At 35.1% G+C, this 20,816-nt stretch overlaps 1 protein-coding gene and 1 pseudogene across 1 annotated transcript; both read right to left on the reverse strand.

Annotated features, from left to right (window-relative positions):
* Positions 1 to 1,638: 1,638 nt before the first annotated feature.
* LOC121298393 lies at positions 1,639 to 8,779 on the reverse strand (annotated as a pseudogene).
* Positions 8,780 to 11,047: 2,268 nt separating this feature from the next.
* On the reverse strand, positions 11,048 to 19,972 carry LOC121298189 (TATA element modulatory factor-like). Its single transcript, XM_041225126.1, has 17 exons — positions 19,557 to 19,972; positions 17,556 to 18,835; positions 17,033 to 17,136; positions 16,758 to 16,884; positions 16,468 to 16,573; positions 16,135 to 16,277; positions 15,867 to 16,033; positions 15,330 to 15,486; positions 14,960 to 15,052; positions 14,595 to 14,751; positions 14,021 to 14,213; positions 13,495 to 13,564; positions 13,318 to 13,410; positions 12,989 to 13,111; positions 12,414 to 12,566; positions 11,976 to 12,101; positions 11,048 to 11,457 (listed from the first exon to the last, which is right to left on the reverse strand). The coding sequence occupies exons 1-17, from the start codon at positions 19,690 to 19,692 to the stop codon at positions 11,317 to 11,319; spliced, it is 3,369 nt and encodes a 1,122-aa protein (XP_041081060.1). The 5' UTR covers positions 19,693 to 19,972; the 3' UTR covers positions 11,048 to 11,316.
* Positions 19,973 to 20,816: the final 844 nt, after the last annotated feature.

A 20,816-nucleotide genomic window follows, 5' to 3' on the forward strand; every position in this document is an offset into this window, starting at 1 on the left:
AAATGCACTTTACTTCATAATTGCCAAAAGGTTCTACAAAAGTAACTTTGCCAGTAATATTTTAATATATATTTTTTAAACTTTTAAATACTAACATAAAACACAAATAAATATACCAATACAAATCACACTGTAATATAGTGGATAAGACCAAGAAAGAAGTGATGCAAACAGAGATTCTATCACCCAAACAGGACCTCACAATTCATATATACCAGGCAATCATCCGAAAACAGTTTTGCAGGTATAATACCAAACTAGAGTATAGTTCAAGTTTTAGGAATGGTAAACAGTGTATTCTAAACATTTGGTCTAACATATTCATTTAGTAAATAAAACAGTGCATGCAAAAAAATACTGAGGTGCATTCAGTTTTATCTGAGGTTCTGTGCAAATAATACAATGCTGGTTGAAGGAAGAATGGAAAGGGTTTTAAACTTGAATTCTGGTTATTTAGTTTGATCATACACTGATCTACTTGTTTCACAGAAACGACAAATCCAGAAAAGTCCATTGCTTTTCTGAAAGTCTTAAAAATGAATACATATAAACTGTTTAGCAGTTAAATGGAAACATCATCATATTCCTGATTATAAACCTTTCAAATAAAATGTTTTTTACAGAATTTCACTGTATTTAGTAGTCAGAATGAATCACCTGCCTGTTAGTGTTGTAGAAGATTACAGTACAGAGATGCTTATTGACAATGGTATAATTAAATGTTAAAAAGCTTCATTTTGCACATGTTAAATTCTGCAAATTGTGACACGTTTGACATAAATCCCACAATGGCTAACATTCAAAATAGATTGCACAATTCATCCCAATGTTAGTTAGTTATCCCAATTGTTTGAGTGGTACTCTAGATATGAAAATGTAACATACATGTGTACAGGCACCACCCATGTATCCATATCATAGGGGATAATAAGGTGTTTTAAAATATAACTTTTTAATTATTAAATGAAATAAAGAAAAATACATTTTTCCAAATAGTGCAATTTTTCTGCTGTAGTCCGCAAAGTGCCTGAAAAATTATAAAACTAATTCTCTGCTGCAATGTACTGACACTAGCTTTATTCCATCAAGAAGCGCTTCTGTGGAGAGTAAATCTGGTCATAAATGTTATGAATATCGATAATAGGTCCAAACGGCTTAGGGTTGATTAAGAAGGGACAGTAAAGTTCATATGTTAATTGCATTCTCGCTTTACAATTCAGACTAGATTATTTTTCAATACATAAATATGTATACATTAAATTCTCTAAATCAATAAAAATTACATTTTCCAAAACACAATATAAATGCAGGCCTATTTCTGCAAGATATGTATCAGCTATGTATATTAGGGAGCCATAGTGCAAACTTCTGCAAGCACAGCCTTTTCTATTCTACTTTTAAACTAAAATCAAGATTTGACTTTTCAACATTACAATCAGATGCATTTTTAACTTTTAAATATGCTTGGCTTGCTATCAGCCTTGCAACAGTATTTAGCTTGGTCGTATAGAGCATGAAATTATGGATATCTACTTTTGAATTTGTTTTTCTTTTACTACAATACAAATCATTCTTGAAAAACTTATTTTTGTGAACTTATTAAACAAAACATTACCAGCACGTACTTGTATTTGTAATCTACTTCTTGTACTTCAAAGAAAGACACTGGTTCAGTGTGTTTAAGAGCTGTAAAACAAATAAATAATGTTTATGTTGGTATTATAAATATTTGCTGATATTTCACTTGTATTGCATGAAAGTACAAAGCTTGCAGCCAGTGTGGCTAATAAGTTATGGTAAATCTAAATATAATGTGCGCATATTTTTATATATATATATATATATATATATATATATATATATATATATATATATATATATATATATATATAATGGTGTACATTTTAAATTATAACTATTTTTCTTTCTATGAAATAATACATTTATGTGGAGTAAATGTACGACTTCATTCTGATTTAAAATTCTCCGGTATTCTGTAATACGTGCTAAAAAGGTGACTCGTATTTTCCCTTCCTGAGACCAAAGAAAGCAGTTTAATGGAGAAAGCATCTTTATCAGACAACTCAAACTACCATACACAAAGCTCCACTTTAACACAGCTCTCTCTCTTTTTTGTACAACGTTGCCATCTAGTGTATTCGAGCAGTCCAAAAAAATAAAAAGGGTAACATTAAGTTTAGCATTACAAAGAGCACACTGGTATGGGCAAGACACATCAGAGATGTCCTAAATAAAGCATCATTTAGATTAACTCTGTATCAGTCATCACATGCAGGTGCCTTTTTAAAAAGCACCATTTGCGATTGAACTGAAACAGCAGGTAAAAGCACCTGTGTGGCCTCGCTATGGGGCTCAGAATCTGTCTTGTCATTAAAAAATACAAAATTATTTAAATTATTTCCAGTAGTGTATACCTAAACGTGCAGCCATAATCATATTTCAAAAAAGGACTGCTGAAATATTTAAGCTCATGGAGTTTAGAACATTATTCATAAAAGTAAAATCAATTATGAATCCAAATTAGAGTGATAAAAAACTATTTATATAATGGAAAACAAAAGAGAGGTCAGTGGCAGGTTTCTAAAGCAATCTGTGATAAAGAGCTTTTAACTGGCAACAATTTCAAGGAAACAGCTGTTAATGATTTATAGGGTTTGTGAATATTCAAAGAGGTTTTTATTGCAGGATTTCTCAGGTCATAAAGACTGGATCCATTTAAGCGTTACTATAAAAGTCAGTGCTTTGTTATCACCTTAGCTTGGGCCCTTCCTGCACGATTTGTAATCTTTGTAGGACGTGTTGGGAGAATGCTTTGAACATCCCAGCACTGTGACAGTCAGAGATCAATAATTCAAACCCACAGACAACCAGAAAACATCAAGATACTTCTATTCTATTCATCCAGATATCCACTTCTCATTGTCACTGAAGACGTACACTGGATTTGGGTCCAAATTGTGTACAGGGCTTTCACAAAAATGATGTATATTACTACACTGATCAATATATCTGCCATGACTTTGAGCCACAATTGGTGGGAGAGGCTTCAATAAAAGTGCATTATAAAAGTGAATTGAGAAACTAGTTAGAAGTATTCTACTTCAAACGCATTTGTGAAAGCTAATTCCATAATGTTTTAATCAGGTAGCCATTTCAACTTTCATTAGTCTCTAAACTGGTTCAGTTTGCCAGCAGATGCGTTAGACTTCAATGCATTCCCTGGCATACCAATGATTTACAAAGCCAGTCGTTGACTGAGTACAGTTCAGTTAAATCTTTTAATTGCAGACCAATCAATACTTTACTGATTCATGCATCACCTATCATAAGCATATTTCTGTAGCCTCGATAAGACAATCCTTTAATTACTTACTAGTGGTGAGTTGTAAAATAGACCATATCTCATCCGTGGAAGTAATGCGAAAACTGTATCCCTGAAGCACACCTGTTGCAAATGTTGCAAAAGAAACCGTAAGAAAATAACATGATTGAATACCATAAGGATGTTTTTAAATTGAAAATAAAAACAGTGATTATAAAACTGTGATTACCCTTTTAGAGTCATAACTTTTAAGATGTCTAATTTCATAATCATTAAGTAAGTCCCCATATCCATAAGCACTCTGTAGATCAGAAGAACAATAAAGTCACCACACCACCTTCTGCACTTTGTACATTTCAGGTGTCTTATTTTACAAGTATATAACTTGTTGACATTACATCTTTTCCAAGACAGACCATGTCTACCCATGCAGTGAGCTGTAAAATACAACAAGACACAACAGCATGATACAGAATGGGTTACTTCATGCCAGGTGTTCGTCACAAAAGATGCGTCATGAAGTCAAGGCTCTCTGTTTTACAAGATGTTTACAAATGCTATAGAAGTTTTAGTTTAATATTTTGTTTTCGCCCTAAAGCATGTGGAAATACTGATTTATACCAAGAAACTGTATTTATTTAAACAGTCATTGATATTGTTTTAATGGAATTGTTTTACAGACTACTTAAAATCATTAGCTCAGGTTAGAACATTAGAATTAACTAATACAATTGTTGAGAAACTCTTCATGAACTACAAACCTTACTTACTTAATCAAAATGTTGTTTTTTTTGTTTTGTTTTTTTTGTTCTAACAGTCCTTAACGTTTTGTTAATAAGGTCCACTGTATTACTGATAAAATACACTGTATCATGCTGCATGATCTTCATATGATCACTCAGATAACACAGATAGAAACAGGTGAGCCGCTGTTACTTTAGTCCTGATTGTGTCTGGTTTAACTTGACCATTTGAAAATCCCATATTAAAAAAAAACACAGTACCATTGTTACCACCCTCATACATTATTTTTGCAGCCCACTAAAAATAAAATGCAGAATCCGGGGGCAAGTGTAATTGTTTTATTCTTCTGTAAGAATACAACAAGACTCATTTCCGATTCCTCTTATCAGCTTACAGGAACCCCCGGCCATATGGTTGCACACACAAAGACCTTGATCCTAGCAAAGTCTGAGCCATTGTTCTCAAAATCACTTCATGTTGCAAAACATATTAATCAACAGTAATAAAACACCTTGAATGGTTAAAGGTTATAGAGATTGTTAAGCAACTATATACCTTCTGGTATTTCCAAAATAAAGGACTTTGAATACCTTTCCATTTACTCTATGCTTCTCTGTTACTACAGAGCCATTGTAATCTGACAGGCTTTGACTGTTAGATGCATTGTGTTTCGCTAATGAAAGGAACTCCCATTTCCTTCTCTGTCGCCTTCCTACACCTTGTGAAACAAAAGAATAAGAGAAACAGTTAACAGCACAGATTTTCTCTCTGCTGTATAATTGTATTGGTCATTGTATGAAGGTATTTGATTCAGCAAGTTTGGGTAATGTTTTAAATAATTCTTTAATAGTGCTGTTTAACCCTTGTAGTTTAATTTTAGTTTGAAAAATAAAGGCAAACAGAACTAAAATATTACAGAGTCACACACAGCAATTCATATTATAGTTTTGAAGCAGCGCTTTGCCAATTAGGAAACAGTTCCTGTCCAGTAATATTCAAATCTTTACCCTAAAACAGTAAAAATAAATATATAAACAACAATAAACTCTGTGCTCTACATGGCTAACGCTATGCTTGTGGCTAACCAAACTGAATTGCAACAACAATAACTGTCTGCATAGCCTGCTTTAATTTTTTTTAAAAGAGAAGAAAAATAACTTTTGTACAAATAGCAATAATTCTTAAGGGGAAAGTGTTGAAGCTTTGATCCTGCAATGCGCTACAATAAACAGCGAGACTAGAGTATTGAACACAGCAAACAGCTTAGCCTGCGGCCTGTCTCTACATACCTAGGGGACACTGTTATTGACTCATAAATTCAATTCCCTTAAGCCTTATCTCTTACACAACTAATAAGGTTAAGTGGACGTACACTTATGTTGCTATCAGTCTTGTGTGTGTGTGTGTGTGTGTGTAAGCTGTTTTTGGAAGTAAGCTAGTTTCAAGAATATTAAGTTGCAAAAGTGAGCCTAGTCTTGCCTTGGGTATTGCTAACAATCCATAATCCATTGTAGGGAAGAAAATCACTGATGATCAGAAATCAAAAGAGTTTTCAGTGGCTGTATAATACATTATCAACCTACATTTCTGCAGTGTAACCTTTAAAGATTCACATAATAAAAAACACTATCGGAATACCATTATTTTGACTGTGTATAACCTGCAAGTAATCTTAGCTAAACAAATAGCAGTCCACCGCATTACCAGCAATGTTAACACATTAAATTTGGAACAATGAACATGATACATTCACTCTGGGACTGATGTGGTACCATTGGTAATGCAATGTAATTGATGTTATTAATGCATCAACTCCCATGGACCACAGATCACTTCTCTAGTGCTACTATTGCATTGTAATTGAAGATCATTGAAGAGTATTTCGTCAGCACTGTTCCCTTTGGAGCTGAGGGCTGACACAGCACATTTACTTAATGAGAGCATTTTGAGTAAGCTGCACAAAGTAAAACCAGTGATAAGTCAGTACTTACTGTATCCCACATGACAATGTTCACATCGGTAGAAAAGGAATTGTTGATGTGCTGAGTTGTGTAAAGGTTGACAAAATCATAGAAGTGGTGATACATGTTGACCCCTAAAAAAACAAAGAGAACATTATTCAGGTAACAGGACTATACACAATACAGAAAGCCTTAGGCTGTCCATAATGTGTCATCTGATAAAAAGAAGAACTATAAGAAAGCATGTAAAACCTGTGAAAATCTAATGAAAGTATACATAGCAATGTACTACCACACACAGAACCTTATAGAAATAGTAAGATTGATTGCCCTTGTATATTCAACTGTAAGACCCAGTACTCTTTGTGTGTGTTCCATTTTTGTACAGAACTTTCAGTCAAGAGAAATATGCGAGTGCTGGAACAAAGAAACACCATCAAACAAATAACTATAGCTAAAAGGATTACTCTGGTCATTTTCATCCCTGCCTATCACTCACGCACTGCACTGTTATTAAAACACATTGATTTTTAGTTTCTACTTCATTATATGCATTGCTTGCTGTGAATAATAATAGTATGCCATACAAGACTACACATATACAGTATAAATTATGCAACATAAGCTTTCAAAATATATAGCCTCATAACGCTTAGTTGGCCTGCATAGGGGATCCAAGCAAATAAACTGTAATGGTGTCTTAGAGAATCAATATTATTACCACAGACTATGCCTTCTGAAAACAAAATTGCTTTACCTGCATCAAATTTCATGAAAAAGGTTGGCTTTTCAATAATTTGGTCACATTTTCCATCATCCACAGGGTGAAAGTTCAGTTCAGAATATGTTTGCCGTTCTGCAAACCTATAAAAAATTTAATTTGAATAGAAACGCTGTTAAAGTATTACACAAACACACTCTGAAAACATTCAATAATAAACCACTTGCAAAAAGCTTAACATATAATTTGTCAGTGTAAAGTCAGCAGTATCTGACAGTAAGCTAATTGCTTGGTCACCAGTGCCAACATACATCAATAGCAGTCATTAGCTGAGCTTCTTATTTATTTATTTCTTCATTTTAGTTTGTGTTCAATATTGCTGTAAGATTTAGCACATTTTGCAATATTTTGCAAATCAGATTATATCAATAAAAATAAAAAAAACAAGGCTGTATCTATGCAACAAATATACATATTTTTTTCTCAAAACACCACAAATCTAATATTGCCAGTCAGTCAGTGATAACAGAGATTGCACCTCTCCACCACCTTATTGGTGTGGGACACAGCCCATACCATCCCCCCTTGACTGTACCTCTCATTGCAATTAAAATTGGTCCCTTACACTGCTATTCAAAACTGCTGAAAATTGATAATATAATGTCATGATGTGCTGGATAAGAGGGCCTTCTTGTCGAGTTGACAGTGTCCTCCAATCACCGGCTTGGAGAAAATCCTCCTTATATCTGTAAAAGAAAACCAATATGTACATTAGGAAACATTAACCAGAGGTGATACTTTACTGTTTAATTATCCAGCAGATAAATAAAATTGTGGAATACTGTGCTTTTCTATTCACTATGCCAGACAGGTACTTGTGTAAATAGTATAATTGCCCCTCCAGTTCCTTTTCTAAGTTTGCTTTATTGATTTTGAGTTCAGTGACCTGTCATGACGACTTCTCGGATGTCTGAGGTCGAGATGCAGGTCTATTGCTCTGCAGTATCGAGTGAAGCTGGTAAAGGAGAGGGAAGAATCTCCCTGAAAAACAAAAAGTGATTTAGGGCACAGTCACATGTATAGTTAACATGCAGATTCTCTGCATTAACTTCTATTGAATTCAAGTTGAATCTGAAGCGACCTGTAGCAGCTAATAAGTCTGCCAAAATATATCCACAGAATCGAATTTACTATACATGGTAGTATACAATACTACCAGTCTAAATTGTACGTTACTGTACATCAGAAGTGGGCGATTTCTTAGTTTTAAGAAATTGTACAGTAGATAGGTGATTGTATTTTCAGACTGTACAAGTATTCAATGATTTGTTGTATCTAAACCTTGCTCTCAAATGAGTTGTTTTTGGTTTTGGTGGGCCCAACACCTTCAAACACTCCATTGTTTTAGTTGTCTTCCATAAAGGAATTTGATGGTGGCCAATCACTATATCATTTGCGGAACAGACACAACGGGAAACAGTCAACAAATAATCAGGTAGAGCTTCCTATAATGGGTTGCAGACGGCTTCTATGAAAATCTGGCATTGGTTATCTTGAAGAACTGTAAAACACATTACTGGTTTGATCGGTTTACACAAGGTTTTCATTTCATCCAGCCGTTCTGTACATAGCAAAAGTCAGCTTGCTTCCAGAAAATATCCTCTGCTGCTTGAATTGTACTAGCCCTGTTTTAATTGAAAAATAAAAGTATGATTGGGATTTTAACATTGTCCATAGTGCCCCCAGATGGCCAAATTATGTAATTGTAGGTGTCTCCCTTTTATTTTTAAATAGCAGAGGTCACATAATTAAAAAACAGGGCAGGAAGGAATGTGTAGCCTTTATTTTGCTCACAGTACAGGTAACAGACAATACATACCATCCTGTATCCAAACTGGTATACGCCGGGTTGCTGAATCTGTTTTCTGGCAAACAGTCCTTCTCATAACCCCAGCATGATTTTAAAAAAAAAAAAAGTGTTCTGTTACACTGCAATAAGACCCATAGCATGCGGAAAGTGTACTTTAAATTCCAAATTATCATGTTTACTGTTGGTATCAGCAACTTAAAAATAGTTGTTGTTGTTTTTTTTTTTGTTGTTTGTTTGTTTTTTTAACAAAATCAACAACATCAAATGATATATGGATTAAACAAACCAGTAGTACAGCACAAACAAGACAATGTTTCTGACAAAACAATATATATAGATATATATAGTATATTATATATATATATTATATATATTAATATATATATATATATATATTATATAATTTTGTGTTAATTTATTGTTCCCTGGCTATGTAAGATTTCATTCGTACATACAAGCATTATATTTTTCTTTGTTTGTTTCATTGTTTTTTTTCTTATCTCAGGTCGATAAGATTTTTATTACAAGAAGCTCGAGCCACCGTCACTCTCTATGTAACCACTTAACAGTAAAAAATTCAGACAAATATTGCACGTTAATAATAACATTGTGACGGAACTGCTTCATTCTTAATGGAACATCCGTTAGCAATGTGTCAGACTTGTAACGTTCAGCGGCTTTGCTCCGCGGCTTCTGCTATAACTAGCAACTTCTATGATCCGGCGATCAGAAGAATATTTATGGTACTGTAGTGTACGGTAAAGTACTGCCTAGAGTCCTGTAGAGACCGCTAGTCTTCTTAATACACCTGCACATTGCATTTCAGTCTTGCTCAGAGTACACGGGAATAAAGTACAGTAACAGTTTTAGTAAGTGTAATTTAAAATATACTAAAAATAGTTATTTTACTAGTCATTATTAGTAATTAATTATTAATAATGTGACTCGTCTAATATGACTTCTTATTATGTGTAGCTATACCGCCGGTATTTAAATGAAAAGCTGTTGAAAACATTGGCAAAACAAAGGCTAGCTCGACCGGTAGAATACACAAAACGGTAGTATATCGAGTGTTAAACAAATTGAAATGATATACTTTTTCTATTACACAAAACATTAACATTTTTCTTGTATAGATTACATCGTATATTTTATATAATGTGTGTACTGTTGTCGTGATATCTATGGAGGGACAATGAAGTGCATCAGGTATAATATAGGCTACCGAGATAGCCCAGTTCAAAACTATAGTGGACCAAGCTGCAGTTTGCAACTTTTCTAAATGTAACGATTCACTAGGAGCGGTCTTGGGTAATCAAATCTATACAGTATATGTTCTATTAGGCTTCTAGACTTTGCCAGGCTTAGTAGGGGGCATCTATATCCCTTCAATTTTCGGGGATTTTGCTGGGCAAAAACAAAACGTTAATTATGGAGTCAGTAACTTATCACATCAGGTTCAGAGTTCACACTATGTTAGAACAATGGATAGGTGCTGTAGTGTAACACTCGTTTAATAAATTAAGGTTCACTGTATTACAACAAAAAAAAGCAGCAAAAAAGGTAAAGATATTTTAATTTCAATATCTTTAAACTATATGTACATCAATTTACAGCTAGGTATGACATTTAAACAAGCAACCTAGGTTTGTGGCATACATACCTGTAGCACACATTCTTTAATACGTATTCAGTTATATATTTTCTTGAAGTTTACAACAGCAACATACAATTAAATACAGCAGAAACTCAGGAGTACAGATCAAAGTATTTGATCTGACCTTCCAATGTCCAAAAAGCCATACTTCAATGTATTAGCATTATGAACAATTGGAATCAATTTTATCAGGAAATGAAAACTGCATTATTTTTGTAATTGGCTTACACGCTATTTGTTAACCCCAGAAATATATAGGAAGGGAGCAAGTTTAATATTCAATAAAACCCAGCTATTACTTTTCCTATTTGGTGTATTCTTCATCAAATCTGAAAACCACTATCTACAGATTGTAGTCAGGTTTACCTATTACAGAATTTTATCTAGATTTTGTACTTTTTTACTTTAGTTTTGGTTTCAATTTTCTGAAAATGAAATAAAACGTGAGTTATTGCAGTCAAAAACTACAATTGTAATTTAAATGTACAAGGCCAACTTAATGCACGTGCAATTCTTAGTGATAAAAAAATGGCCCACATTTTCAATAACTTTAATATCTAGTTTTACATTTAGGGCAAGACTATTTATTGTCCTGGACATGTAATTTTTATCAAAATGAACTGTAAAGCAGGGGTCCCCAACCATGGTCCTGGTGAGCTACTGTGGCTGCTGGTTTTCGTGTCAACCAATCTCTTAGTTACTTAACTGAACCATTTATTGGCTTAATTAGTCAAGATTAACAGGTGTTCCAGATCTTTAGCCACTGATGATGTAAAGACACCTTGAAAACCTGCTCTCCAGGACCAGGGCTGGAGACCCCTGCTGTAAAGGAATGGATCATGCTGATTCACTTTGTTTTAATTCACAATATTACAGAGGAACATTTGGGTGTAACAAATACATTATTTGAGATAATAATGCAGCTGTTTGCTTAGCTGTGTACAACTATGTTCCAGTCTTCATGCGATCATTTTTTACTCATACTAAACATGGTGCTATAGTTCTGCAGGGAGGTTTTAGTTATTTCTTTGTTTTCAAAAGTTCATCTATTTGGATTTTGTACACGCTCTTCACATCTTCTAGGTCAAGTCGAAGTTCCTCTGCTTCTTCTGCTTTCTCACCATACATCTGTAAAATGGTGTTGTATCTCTGGTCCAGGTCCTGGGGAAAAAAAAAAAAAAATGTTACAAGTTGCTTGACATTTATAGGAATATAGAGTGAATGAAAAAATAAATAAACACATGTATCATACAAGTTCCAATGCCTCCATGATGCAAATGGAATTACGTGCTCTTTTTGTTCTTTACAAAGATGTGAGATCTACAAAAAGGATCCAGTTGGGCTTTCAGTTTTGCCTGAAGTGGAAATCTACATAGCCTTCATGTGTCAGTTTTTTATGTTGTGTTTCATTAGCCAACCTGTATTTTACTGCCATATTCCAAGATAGGAAGCACCATCCTCAGTATATCTTCACTTAGGCACCTGTTCAACATATGTAGCCTATCTCTATTTTATACATTTATTTTTACCACATTCAGACAGATGTACTAAGCTTTTGCTCTATTGTTAATGGTTCAAAACTACAGATATACTGAAGGCTTTAATGAAAGGGTCTTCTATATGCACTTCAGCTGTATGTTGTTTGTGCTGTGATGGTGTTTCTCTTTAAATGTACTCACCCTTAGCTGGACACGCAGATTGGGAATTTCCTTCACCTGATCTTCAAGTTCATCATTTTGATTGGTTAATTTCACCAACTCCTCTGCCATTACTGTCCGTGTTTTTTCTAGGTTTGAAATTTCAAACTGAAAAAAAAAGTGTGTGTGTGTGTGTATACACACACATATATATATATATATATATATATATATATATATATATATATATATATATATATATATATATATATATATATATATATATATATATAGGCAGGCAATAAACAGTGAGCCCAGTTTAGAACTAAGAAGAGACACTTACTACGTGGGCAAATAAAGCAAATTTTCCATATACACATTTTAATACAACTCACAGTAATATAATGTTTTTGTGGATTATAATACGTTTGCCAAACAAAAGGAGGAACATATGGAAGGTGTCAGAGAGTCATGGAGTACCTGAAGCTGCATTATCTCCCCTTCCCGTAGCTTCAGCTGAGACTGCAGGTTTTCAATAACGCTGGATCCTGCCCCCATCCGAACAGCATCATAAAGATTACTTCCACTAGCAGATGTGGTCATTGGTCCAAATGAGTGATCAAGGGCATCATCCTGTTTAATAAAACGGTTTGTAGACCTTTAACTGACAATAACATTAACAAGAATCTGGCTTACCTGGACATGAAAAGGAAACATAATTCATGGTCATTTTTAATGCTTATAAAATTGTTTTTGGCAGAACAACATAATCATTTTACTTTATTTTTACTTTGACTTTACAAATATTGTGCAACAGTCATTTCCATGGAACACCTGAACATTAAGATGAGTGTGCTAAAATAACATCTGCAATGTTCAACATCTCAGGCTCAACATATCTGCAAGAACAAGGATGCTTATTTAAGAATTTCCTGCAATTAAAGTAGCAATGTCTGTGCTGCTACTTTTGGTCCACCCTGTAGTGTTGTCACAGCATTAAAATGGGGAGTCTGGAAAACTTGTTATTCCCCATTGAATGGATACATAAACTATACCTGTGCAAGGAAGGACGACTGTAAGCTTGCCATATCAACCCCACTGATAGAGCTTGACCGGGATAAGGTTGGAGTTGCTGAAGTAGTTGCTTCCAGGGCAAGATGAACAAAGGCTTTTCTTTCCTTTAGAAAATACAATAAAAAAAAGTAAAAGATGAAACACTTTAAACAACCTCAATGACTCAAATGAATAATGCTTGAAGCAATTCAGTGTGTAAAATACTTTATGCAGAACATCTGCGTAACATCATATAACTAATATGGTATAATGTGGTTTCAGGTCTGTGTAAAGAGTTAATGTGAGAACATTAACAAGTATTTACACTTACCTTTTCCTTTAATGCTTCTTGAACTAGAAAATATTTCTTCTTTTCTTGCTCAACCTTCAGTTTCTCCATTTCTAACTGACTTGTTAGAAGCATCTGAAGTAAGACAAGTAAATACTTGTAATATCGCGCATGTTACTGCATGATTGCCACAGTTAAATTTAGTGGTACAAAACATACCTTTTGCTTTTTAGATTCCTCCAGTAATCTCGTGTAGTCAGCCTTCACATTTTCCAACTCTACCTGCTCCCTGAGGAAAAACAGAGTGACAATAAAAAGCTGCAGCTAGGAAACAATTTCAAAAACCACAAAAGGTATTTGTATAAAATGTACTCTATAAAATGAAACTGAGACACTGTACATATTGGTAAATTCAACTAGAAAATATCAAAATAAATAAAAAGGAAAAGGCTACATTTATACCATGAACTATATTATAGTAACTGGTTTTAGAGTAGTACAAAGAGATGTACTGATCTAGGTTTTTATACGATATAACCAATTAGTTAGGGTGTGCATAAAAAATAGACGTATTTAAAATCTGTATAACATGATTGGGTCTATTGAAGTTAAGAAAACATAATCAATGTGAAAACCAACATCTCCGATAGTAACTTTGAACAGAAGACAAGCAATGGTAGGGAGATCTTGGTTTTATTTGCATATCCCCTACATTAACCAGGAGGAACATATCCAGCAAGGCTACCTGCTGCTTTCATCCTCCAGTTTCTCTCGCTTGGATTTCTCTGACTCCAGCTGAACCTGCAGACGGCTCTTCTCTTGGCGCATGAGGCTATTCTGGGACTCTATAGTTGCCATCTGGGATTTTATTGTAAGAAGCTCTTCTGTAGCGGCACGCTCTTTCTCCACTGCAGCTGCCAGTTGTGCTTGAGCATCACCTAAACAAAAACAGGAAAACACTAAAAATCAACAAGGCCCACGTTTACTTAAAACAGTGATGTGCACCCCAAGACCCAAACATCAACCTACGCCCCCCACATACAAGCCCACTAATTAGTGGGTGATTAATTAGGTAATCCATGGAAGCAAAGCCTTGTATTATTTATGTTAGTTATTAATTCAGCTTTTTATAATGGCACTGTGTTGTAATGCAGCCCTCAATACAGGGCCAGACATGTGACACTTGAATTTATTCCAAGCTATGCTATCTCCTATAAAGCAAGAATAATGTCATAATATGCTTTCCTGGCCTTATTACATTTATAAATGTGTTTGATTTATTAGTAAATTCTACACAGTACTTTTGGATCTTTGCTTACCAAGCCTATCTGAGATGTTCTTCTCCAGTTTCTCCCAGGAGGTGGTTTGTGCCCCAAGCGTTGCCTGTAGGTTTTCAATCTGTCGGAGCAATGGTCTTGTTGCTGATGTAATACTCTGGCTCAGTTCTTGGTTACGAGTTTCTGCTCCTTGAAGTCTCTAGGAAAAGTATTCTTCTGTTAGAGCACTACATTGAAAATTGAAATTCAAACACTGACGTAAACCAACGAGCAGAACATCTGTCATTGAAAAAATAAAATATTAACTTCTATCATACTGTTGTTCACTAATACAAAAACCTTTCTTTGACCAACACCACCCTACCCAAATAAAGTAAAAAAAGTGAACCTTGTTGTTGCTGTATTACCTGCTGTAATTCACTGATCTCTTCACGGAGATAATCCTCCTTTCTACCTTGTTGCTGCTCTGCTCTCTGCAAAGCCAACCTCAGGTCTCCTACCTGCATTAAAAAGAACAATAAAACACTTGCATGAACCCGTCAATCTTTTAAGAACAGCTTTAAAGTACTGCTATGATTCAAAGATGTTAACTTGTTCATAGCTTTACAAAAACATCAACTAATAACATATGTTCAGGGTTTTTACTGAAAAATAATGGGTACAGATATCTATGTCAGTATGCTCGATTTGTTTATTGGTCGGCTGTTATCTTCACTATACTAGAATCGTATGCAGTTCTCTTTCACAGTGCTTCATACAGATTGAATGAGTTCTGACCTGCATTGCTAAGACCTCCTGTTGCATTCTTGACTCTTCCTGGGCCTTTTCCAGCGCCACGCTCAACTGCTCCTTGGCCTGTATCTCCCGGCTAAGTGCAGCCTCCTGAGCTTTACTGTCCTTGGTAGCATATGCTCTGTGCAACTCTGCAAGCTCCCTAAATGGATGGCACTGTTTATTAAAATGACATTGACTCTAAGATCTTTGCAAACCTAATGCAGAGAGAAAACGTGCAGCCTTCCTTATTGTTCTGAAACTGTGCAGTTTTTTGTGCTGTCAATTCACAATCACATGAAGTTACAAAATGAAATATAATTTACTCCTACGGTGTTCCTATGGTATTAGAAAAATGTTTGCATTAACCTAAACACCAGGTATGCAGAGGTTAATGACCAAATTATTTTATTTTTATATATACATATCTACACACACACACACACACACACACACACACACTTGTTTTCAACTCTTCATATTTCAGTTTCAGAGCTTATTCTGCTCCCTGCTGGACGTTTTTCTTGGTCTAGATAGTCTCACTTGTAGGAATTATCCAGAGCCGCCTGGAGGCTGCGGTTTGTCTCTTGAAACTCCTCCAGGTCTGTCTGGTGCCTGCTCAGCTCATTCTCCTGCCTCTCGACCACACTGTTCAGCTTCTTAATGCTTTCACGGTGCTGCCTTTCCACTTCCTCTTTGCCATCCAACACCTGAAAATAACAGATTCAAGAACCTGTCTGTATCAAAACACTACAGAAAAAAGACAAGGTCAAACGTCCTTTTTTCAAAAACTATACAATGTTTTACTGACCTGCTGCAAATGCTTTAGCTCCTCTTCTAACTCCTTGATCTTTTTGCTTTGTTTCGAGAGCAGGCTTTCGTTTTCTTTGTCCTTCATTCTCAGCTTCTTTATGCTGTTGGAATTGTGAAGTTGCTGTTTGGAAAGTTTTTCACCTGAAAAAACATAACTTTTTTTATTGCATATTAATACTGATGCAATTAAAGCCAAAAAATACAATACAGTACTGCAATATTGTTTTCTGCACTTTGTTATACACAGCCATGAAAAACACTGACTACTAGATGTGCTTACCCAGTTTCAAAACATTGTCACAAAATATGGGATGCAGAAACAAGTTCTCACCTTCTTCAAGCAGACCCCTGATTTGCTCATCCTTCTCCTTCATAATTTCAGCTGTCTCATTTGAATTAAGTCTTGTGGATAGTTCCTCTTTAAGTGTTTTCACTTCCTAATAATTACAAACATTCATTAATTCACTAATTTGTTTGTTTAATGATAAATTACCAAAACAAAATACTGATTTTAAGTTATACACATTACATACTGCTTTTCTTAAGTGTTTTGCATATGCTGCTCAGAAGACAAGAAAAAGTAAAACAAATATATATCAGTAAACCCAAACATTGGATTACCTTCTTCAAAGCATCCCTCTCTTTGCAGGCTAACTGTGCTTTCTTTTCAGCATCAGCGATTCGCTGGGTAAACTCTTCTTTAAGAGACTGAACACTGCAGCATTCCTCCTTCAGGTTTATCATCTCACTAAATAAACAGAACTGACGTTTATCAACGAGTTAAACTGTATATATTTGCTATTTTTCAGTCATCAATACTAGCTGCTTCTTTTTTAGCTAGAATACTAGCAGCACAACAGGAGCAGAACCTTTGAATAAACGGGTCATCAACTTACTCTTTAAGATTGTCATATTCTTCTTCCAGTCTTGCTTTGTCTTTACTGACAGCTAATATCTGGGTTTCTCTCTTTTCAAGTCTGATCCTCAGATCATCAATAACCTAAATAGAAAAGTTACACACTAAAATAAGATGCATCATTCATGTTGTATCAACTGGCATTATTCTATACCTATCCACCTGACAACAGAAAGTCAAAAAATGTTTCATGTTTCCGAACACAAATGGAATGCACATAGCTAAATTACAGTTAAATTGGTAAAGTAAATTAAATAGGTGAATGCATGCTGGCCAGTTTAACTTTAAAAAGACTTAACTTTTCATTCACCATAAGTAAATAAGCAGCAGTAACTTGAACATCAACTGGCAATCTACTGTATCCATGATCAAAATCTGGCCTAAATTGCTTTGTGATTGCATACATCACAATATATTTAGGGTAACACAGACAAAATATACTATGTTGTGGTTTCCAAATCCTACAATCTACATGAATGCACTGCTTTTTTAAGAAGAATCACCTTTTGCAATTCCAGATTGTGATAAATTGGGTTTGCCTGGCCTTCCTCACACGTAGGGTGGACTGGAGTCTGTTTGTGCTCATCAGTCACTGTGCAGAATACTGAACTTGCCTGATCAGACTCTACCAATTCTTCAGGTTCTTCGCAATTAACAGGAGTTGCACTGCGACAACTCTCTTCCATTTCATTCTCTTCCAGTGACCTGTCTTTCACGGTGTCGTTCAGTTCTTCACTTTTGCTTTCATCTGGATTTGCTGCAAGAGGAGTTGAAGCAGTGGGGTTGGTGGTAAATGAAGCCAAGGTGCAAGCTCGGCCTGGCAATTCATCATCTGAGTTTATTTCACTAACACTCCGACTATCAAGGGATTGCATGCTGAAAGAGTCGATTCTCTCAAAAGCATCCGAGGAGCCAGAGCTCTGCGTGAGCATCTGATAGTCGTCCAGGCGCTGGAAGTCTGAGCAGGCAGAAGTTGACAAAAGCTGAAAAGACGTCTGCATTAAGTGCAAGCTAGCTTTGGATTCGTTAGACTCTTGTCTTGAACTGGCTGAGCTCTCGCTTATGACACTGTCATGGTCAAGCACCTCAATGTCACTCGTTGTTGACGTTCCTGAAGAGAAAGTGCTGACAGGAGGCGAAGGCGTGTTGCTCTGCCTGTCTTCAGATTTGGCATCTTTTGAATCCAGTATCAAGTCTTTTGAGGAGGCTGTGTGTGGCTTCGTGGGGCTGTCTGGAGGACTCCCGGCAGTTGCCTTTGTTCTTGTACTGGTGGGCAAAACAGATCGGTTTAGTTTCGCTTCAGAAAACTCTATTTTTATTTCTGAGTTATCACTTATTTTTTCTTCATTAACACATTCCTCCTTGCACTCTTTTAGTGTTTCCTGTATTACGGTTTCTTGTCCTCCAGTAGCCACATCCAAATCAGACTTTGTTAGTTCAATATTCTCAGGTCTGGGGTCAGTTGGGGCTTTTATTTCCAGCATCCCAGTTGTTTCAACCAAATCTGTGTGCCTAGAATGTGAAGTTCCACTTATTTCTTTATTACCCTCTTTGGGCCTTGGCACTTTTGTAGGAGGTATTGAAACCACTGGAGTATTTTTGACACTTTGTAGGTCTGTTGAAGATAAAAAGGTACTGAAGAAATGTTCAGATTCGTCCACAACGGTCCTTGTGACAGGGGTCGTGATTGCTTCTGTAGATCCAGAAATTATGGATTCTTCTGGGGGAGATGCCCACTGAGTGGTACCCCACCCCCCACTTGCTGAAGAACCTGTTCCAGGTACTAGTGAAAAACATGAACCACTGTTATTAAAATCCTTAAATTATTTTAACACAATACTCATTTTAGTATCATATACTATTACAAAGTGGTACTGAAAAATGCATTACCAATACCGTAAGGGATTGCTATCTTCATAACATAAGTTTTGTAACTTATGGAAAACAGTGTATCAAATGTTAATGAATAAAATCATTATGAACATAACAGCAATCCACGTTTTTGAAGGACAAGTTCACATTTACTACAACTGATTCTACTCTCAAAACATGCATTTGATTTTTCATGCTAGATTGCATTTTTATATGTATGTATTTATTTATTTTTAAATAATGTGTTTAGGCACCAAACCAAGAGTATTCGTGAGCACAACCCATTTGGTTATTTTCCCATATCGTTACATAGCACAATAAACATACTATTCATGTTAAAACTGCAGAAGCTAAATTATTTTAGTAGAGAGTAGAACACTGCAGTAGCATGTCAGGGTACAATTACCAATTGGTGTTAATGGTTAACCTACAAATATGATACGTATATATATATATATATAATATATATATATATATATATATATATATATATATATATATATATATATATACAAATTGCAAGTATTAATATCCAGATAGATCTAGACAGACCACTATTGTCTGGCTCATCTTAAAGAGAAAATGGACAGAATCGTAATATGAAAAGAAATACAGTAAAACTATACTCCTACCATCATATGAAGGCATTACAGTGTCACCCCATTGGTCTTCCTCTTTGATGTCCAAAACTCTGTCGATTGATTTCTGAGCTGTCGTAAAAGCCTGTTTGGCAAAACTAGACAAGTGAGTTGCATTAAACCAACTCATCTCTAGGTTTAAAACCCGCTTCAATGTAGGATACCGAGTCTTAACTGTCTAAAACTACATAAGCGACTGTATGCATTCCAGGCCCGGAACTGTCACCGGGCTTAAATACTTAGAAACCGTGTAAACAAATAACGAAACCGTCTGTTATATGATTAACTGCTGTTCTGATGCAAAATCAAACTGCTATTTCATGACATACCGGCCAAAATTACCAATATGTTGAAGTTGTGTTGGACAAATGAGCAGCAACCTCTTGTTTTGACATAATTCTGACACCACTTCCTTTCCACGTAATCCCAAACAAACCCCATGATGACAACTTCCGGCAAACCCGTCACGTGTTGGAGGAAGTAAAATAATGTATTTACTCAAGGTTTAAAAACAATAATGTTAATCAGTTGCAACATTGCTGAATCACAACCCTGTTTAGAAGCATTGTTATATATCGTATTAAAACATATTTATATTAATAAATATTAAACGACAGTATAGCTGGAATGAATTAAGTAACAAATGATAATCAATAACTCCCTTCCATTGATGTATTAAAGTGATAAAACACAACTGTTTAAAACTTCTCTTTGGCATAGCAAAATTGCTGTAAACCGTGTAGTTTTCCAAACTTTTACTGAACTGTAGCTTTTACCACTATGGCACAATCTATGACGAACCAGAAAGTGAACAGTGGGGTCCCATAGAGGAAGTTAACCTATAATGTGGTGGCTCCACTTAAGTCAAACTAAAAATAAAGTTTGAAAAAATGTAAACAGCAAAAAAATTTAAAAAAAGGACACGTTTGGGCATTATGCTAAAGAGAAAACAATAATTATATAATGACCATTTTATTGCACTGCTGCATCTCCTAGTACTGCACATTTGTTGAACAAAGCATTCACATTCTTACATCAAATTTGCTATTAAGCTATTAATTTGCAATTAAGTATCAAATACCATACAACTGTGACATACTCATAATGCAGACCAGTTCTTGCAAGTTTCAAGTTTAAAATGTATTTCTCAGGGTTTACTTAAATTATAGGGTTTGCTTAAATTAGACATTTTAACTTGTTTTCATCTCTTAAACAGTTGCAGATTTCAAGTTAGCTATAACATTGTATCAGTAA

The sequence above is a fragment of the Polyodon spathula genome, chromosome 23 (assembly GCF_017654505.1).
Source record: "Polyodon spathula isolate WHYD16114869_AA chromosome 23, ASM1765450v1, whole genome shotgun sequence".
Lineage (NCBI taxonomy): Eukaryota > Metazoa > Chordata > Actinopteri > Acipenseriformes > Polyodontidae > Polyodon > Polyodon spathula.

Bases quoted from the DNA above. Each gene is read 5' to 3' on its own strand.
- LOC121298189 (XM_041225126.1), bottom strand. From the start codon at position 19,692: ATGAGTTGGTTTAATGCAACTCACTTGTCTAGTTTTGCCAAACAGGCT. The intron at 12,567-12,988 runs GTATAGTTTATG...TTTATTAAACAG, and splicing joins AGTCGTCCTTCCTTGCACAG to GATGATGCCCTTGATCACTC. The intron at 12,102-12,413 runs GTACTCCATGAC...TTTTTTTTTCAG, and splicing joins GGGAGATAATGCAGCTTCAG to TTTGAAATTTCAAACCTAGA.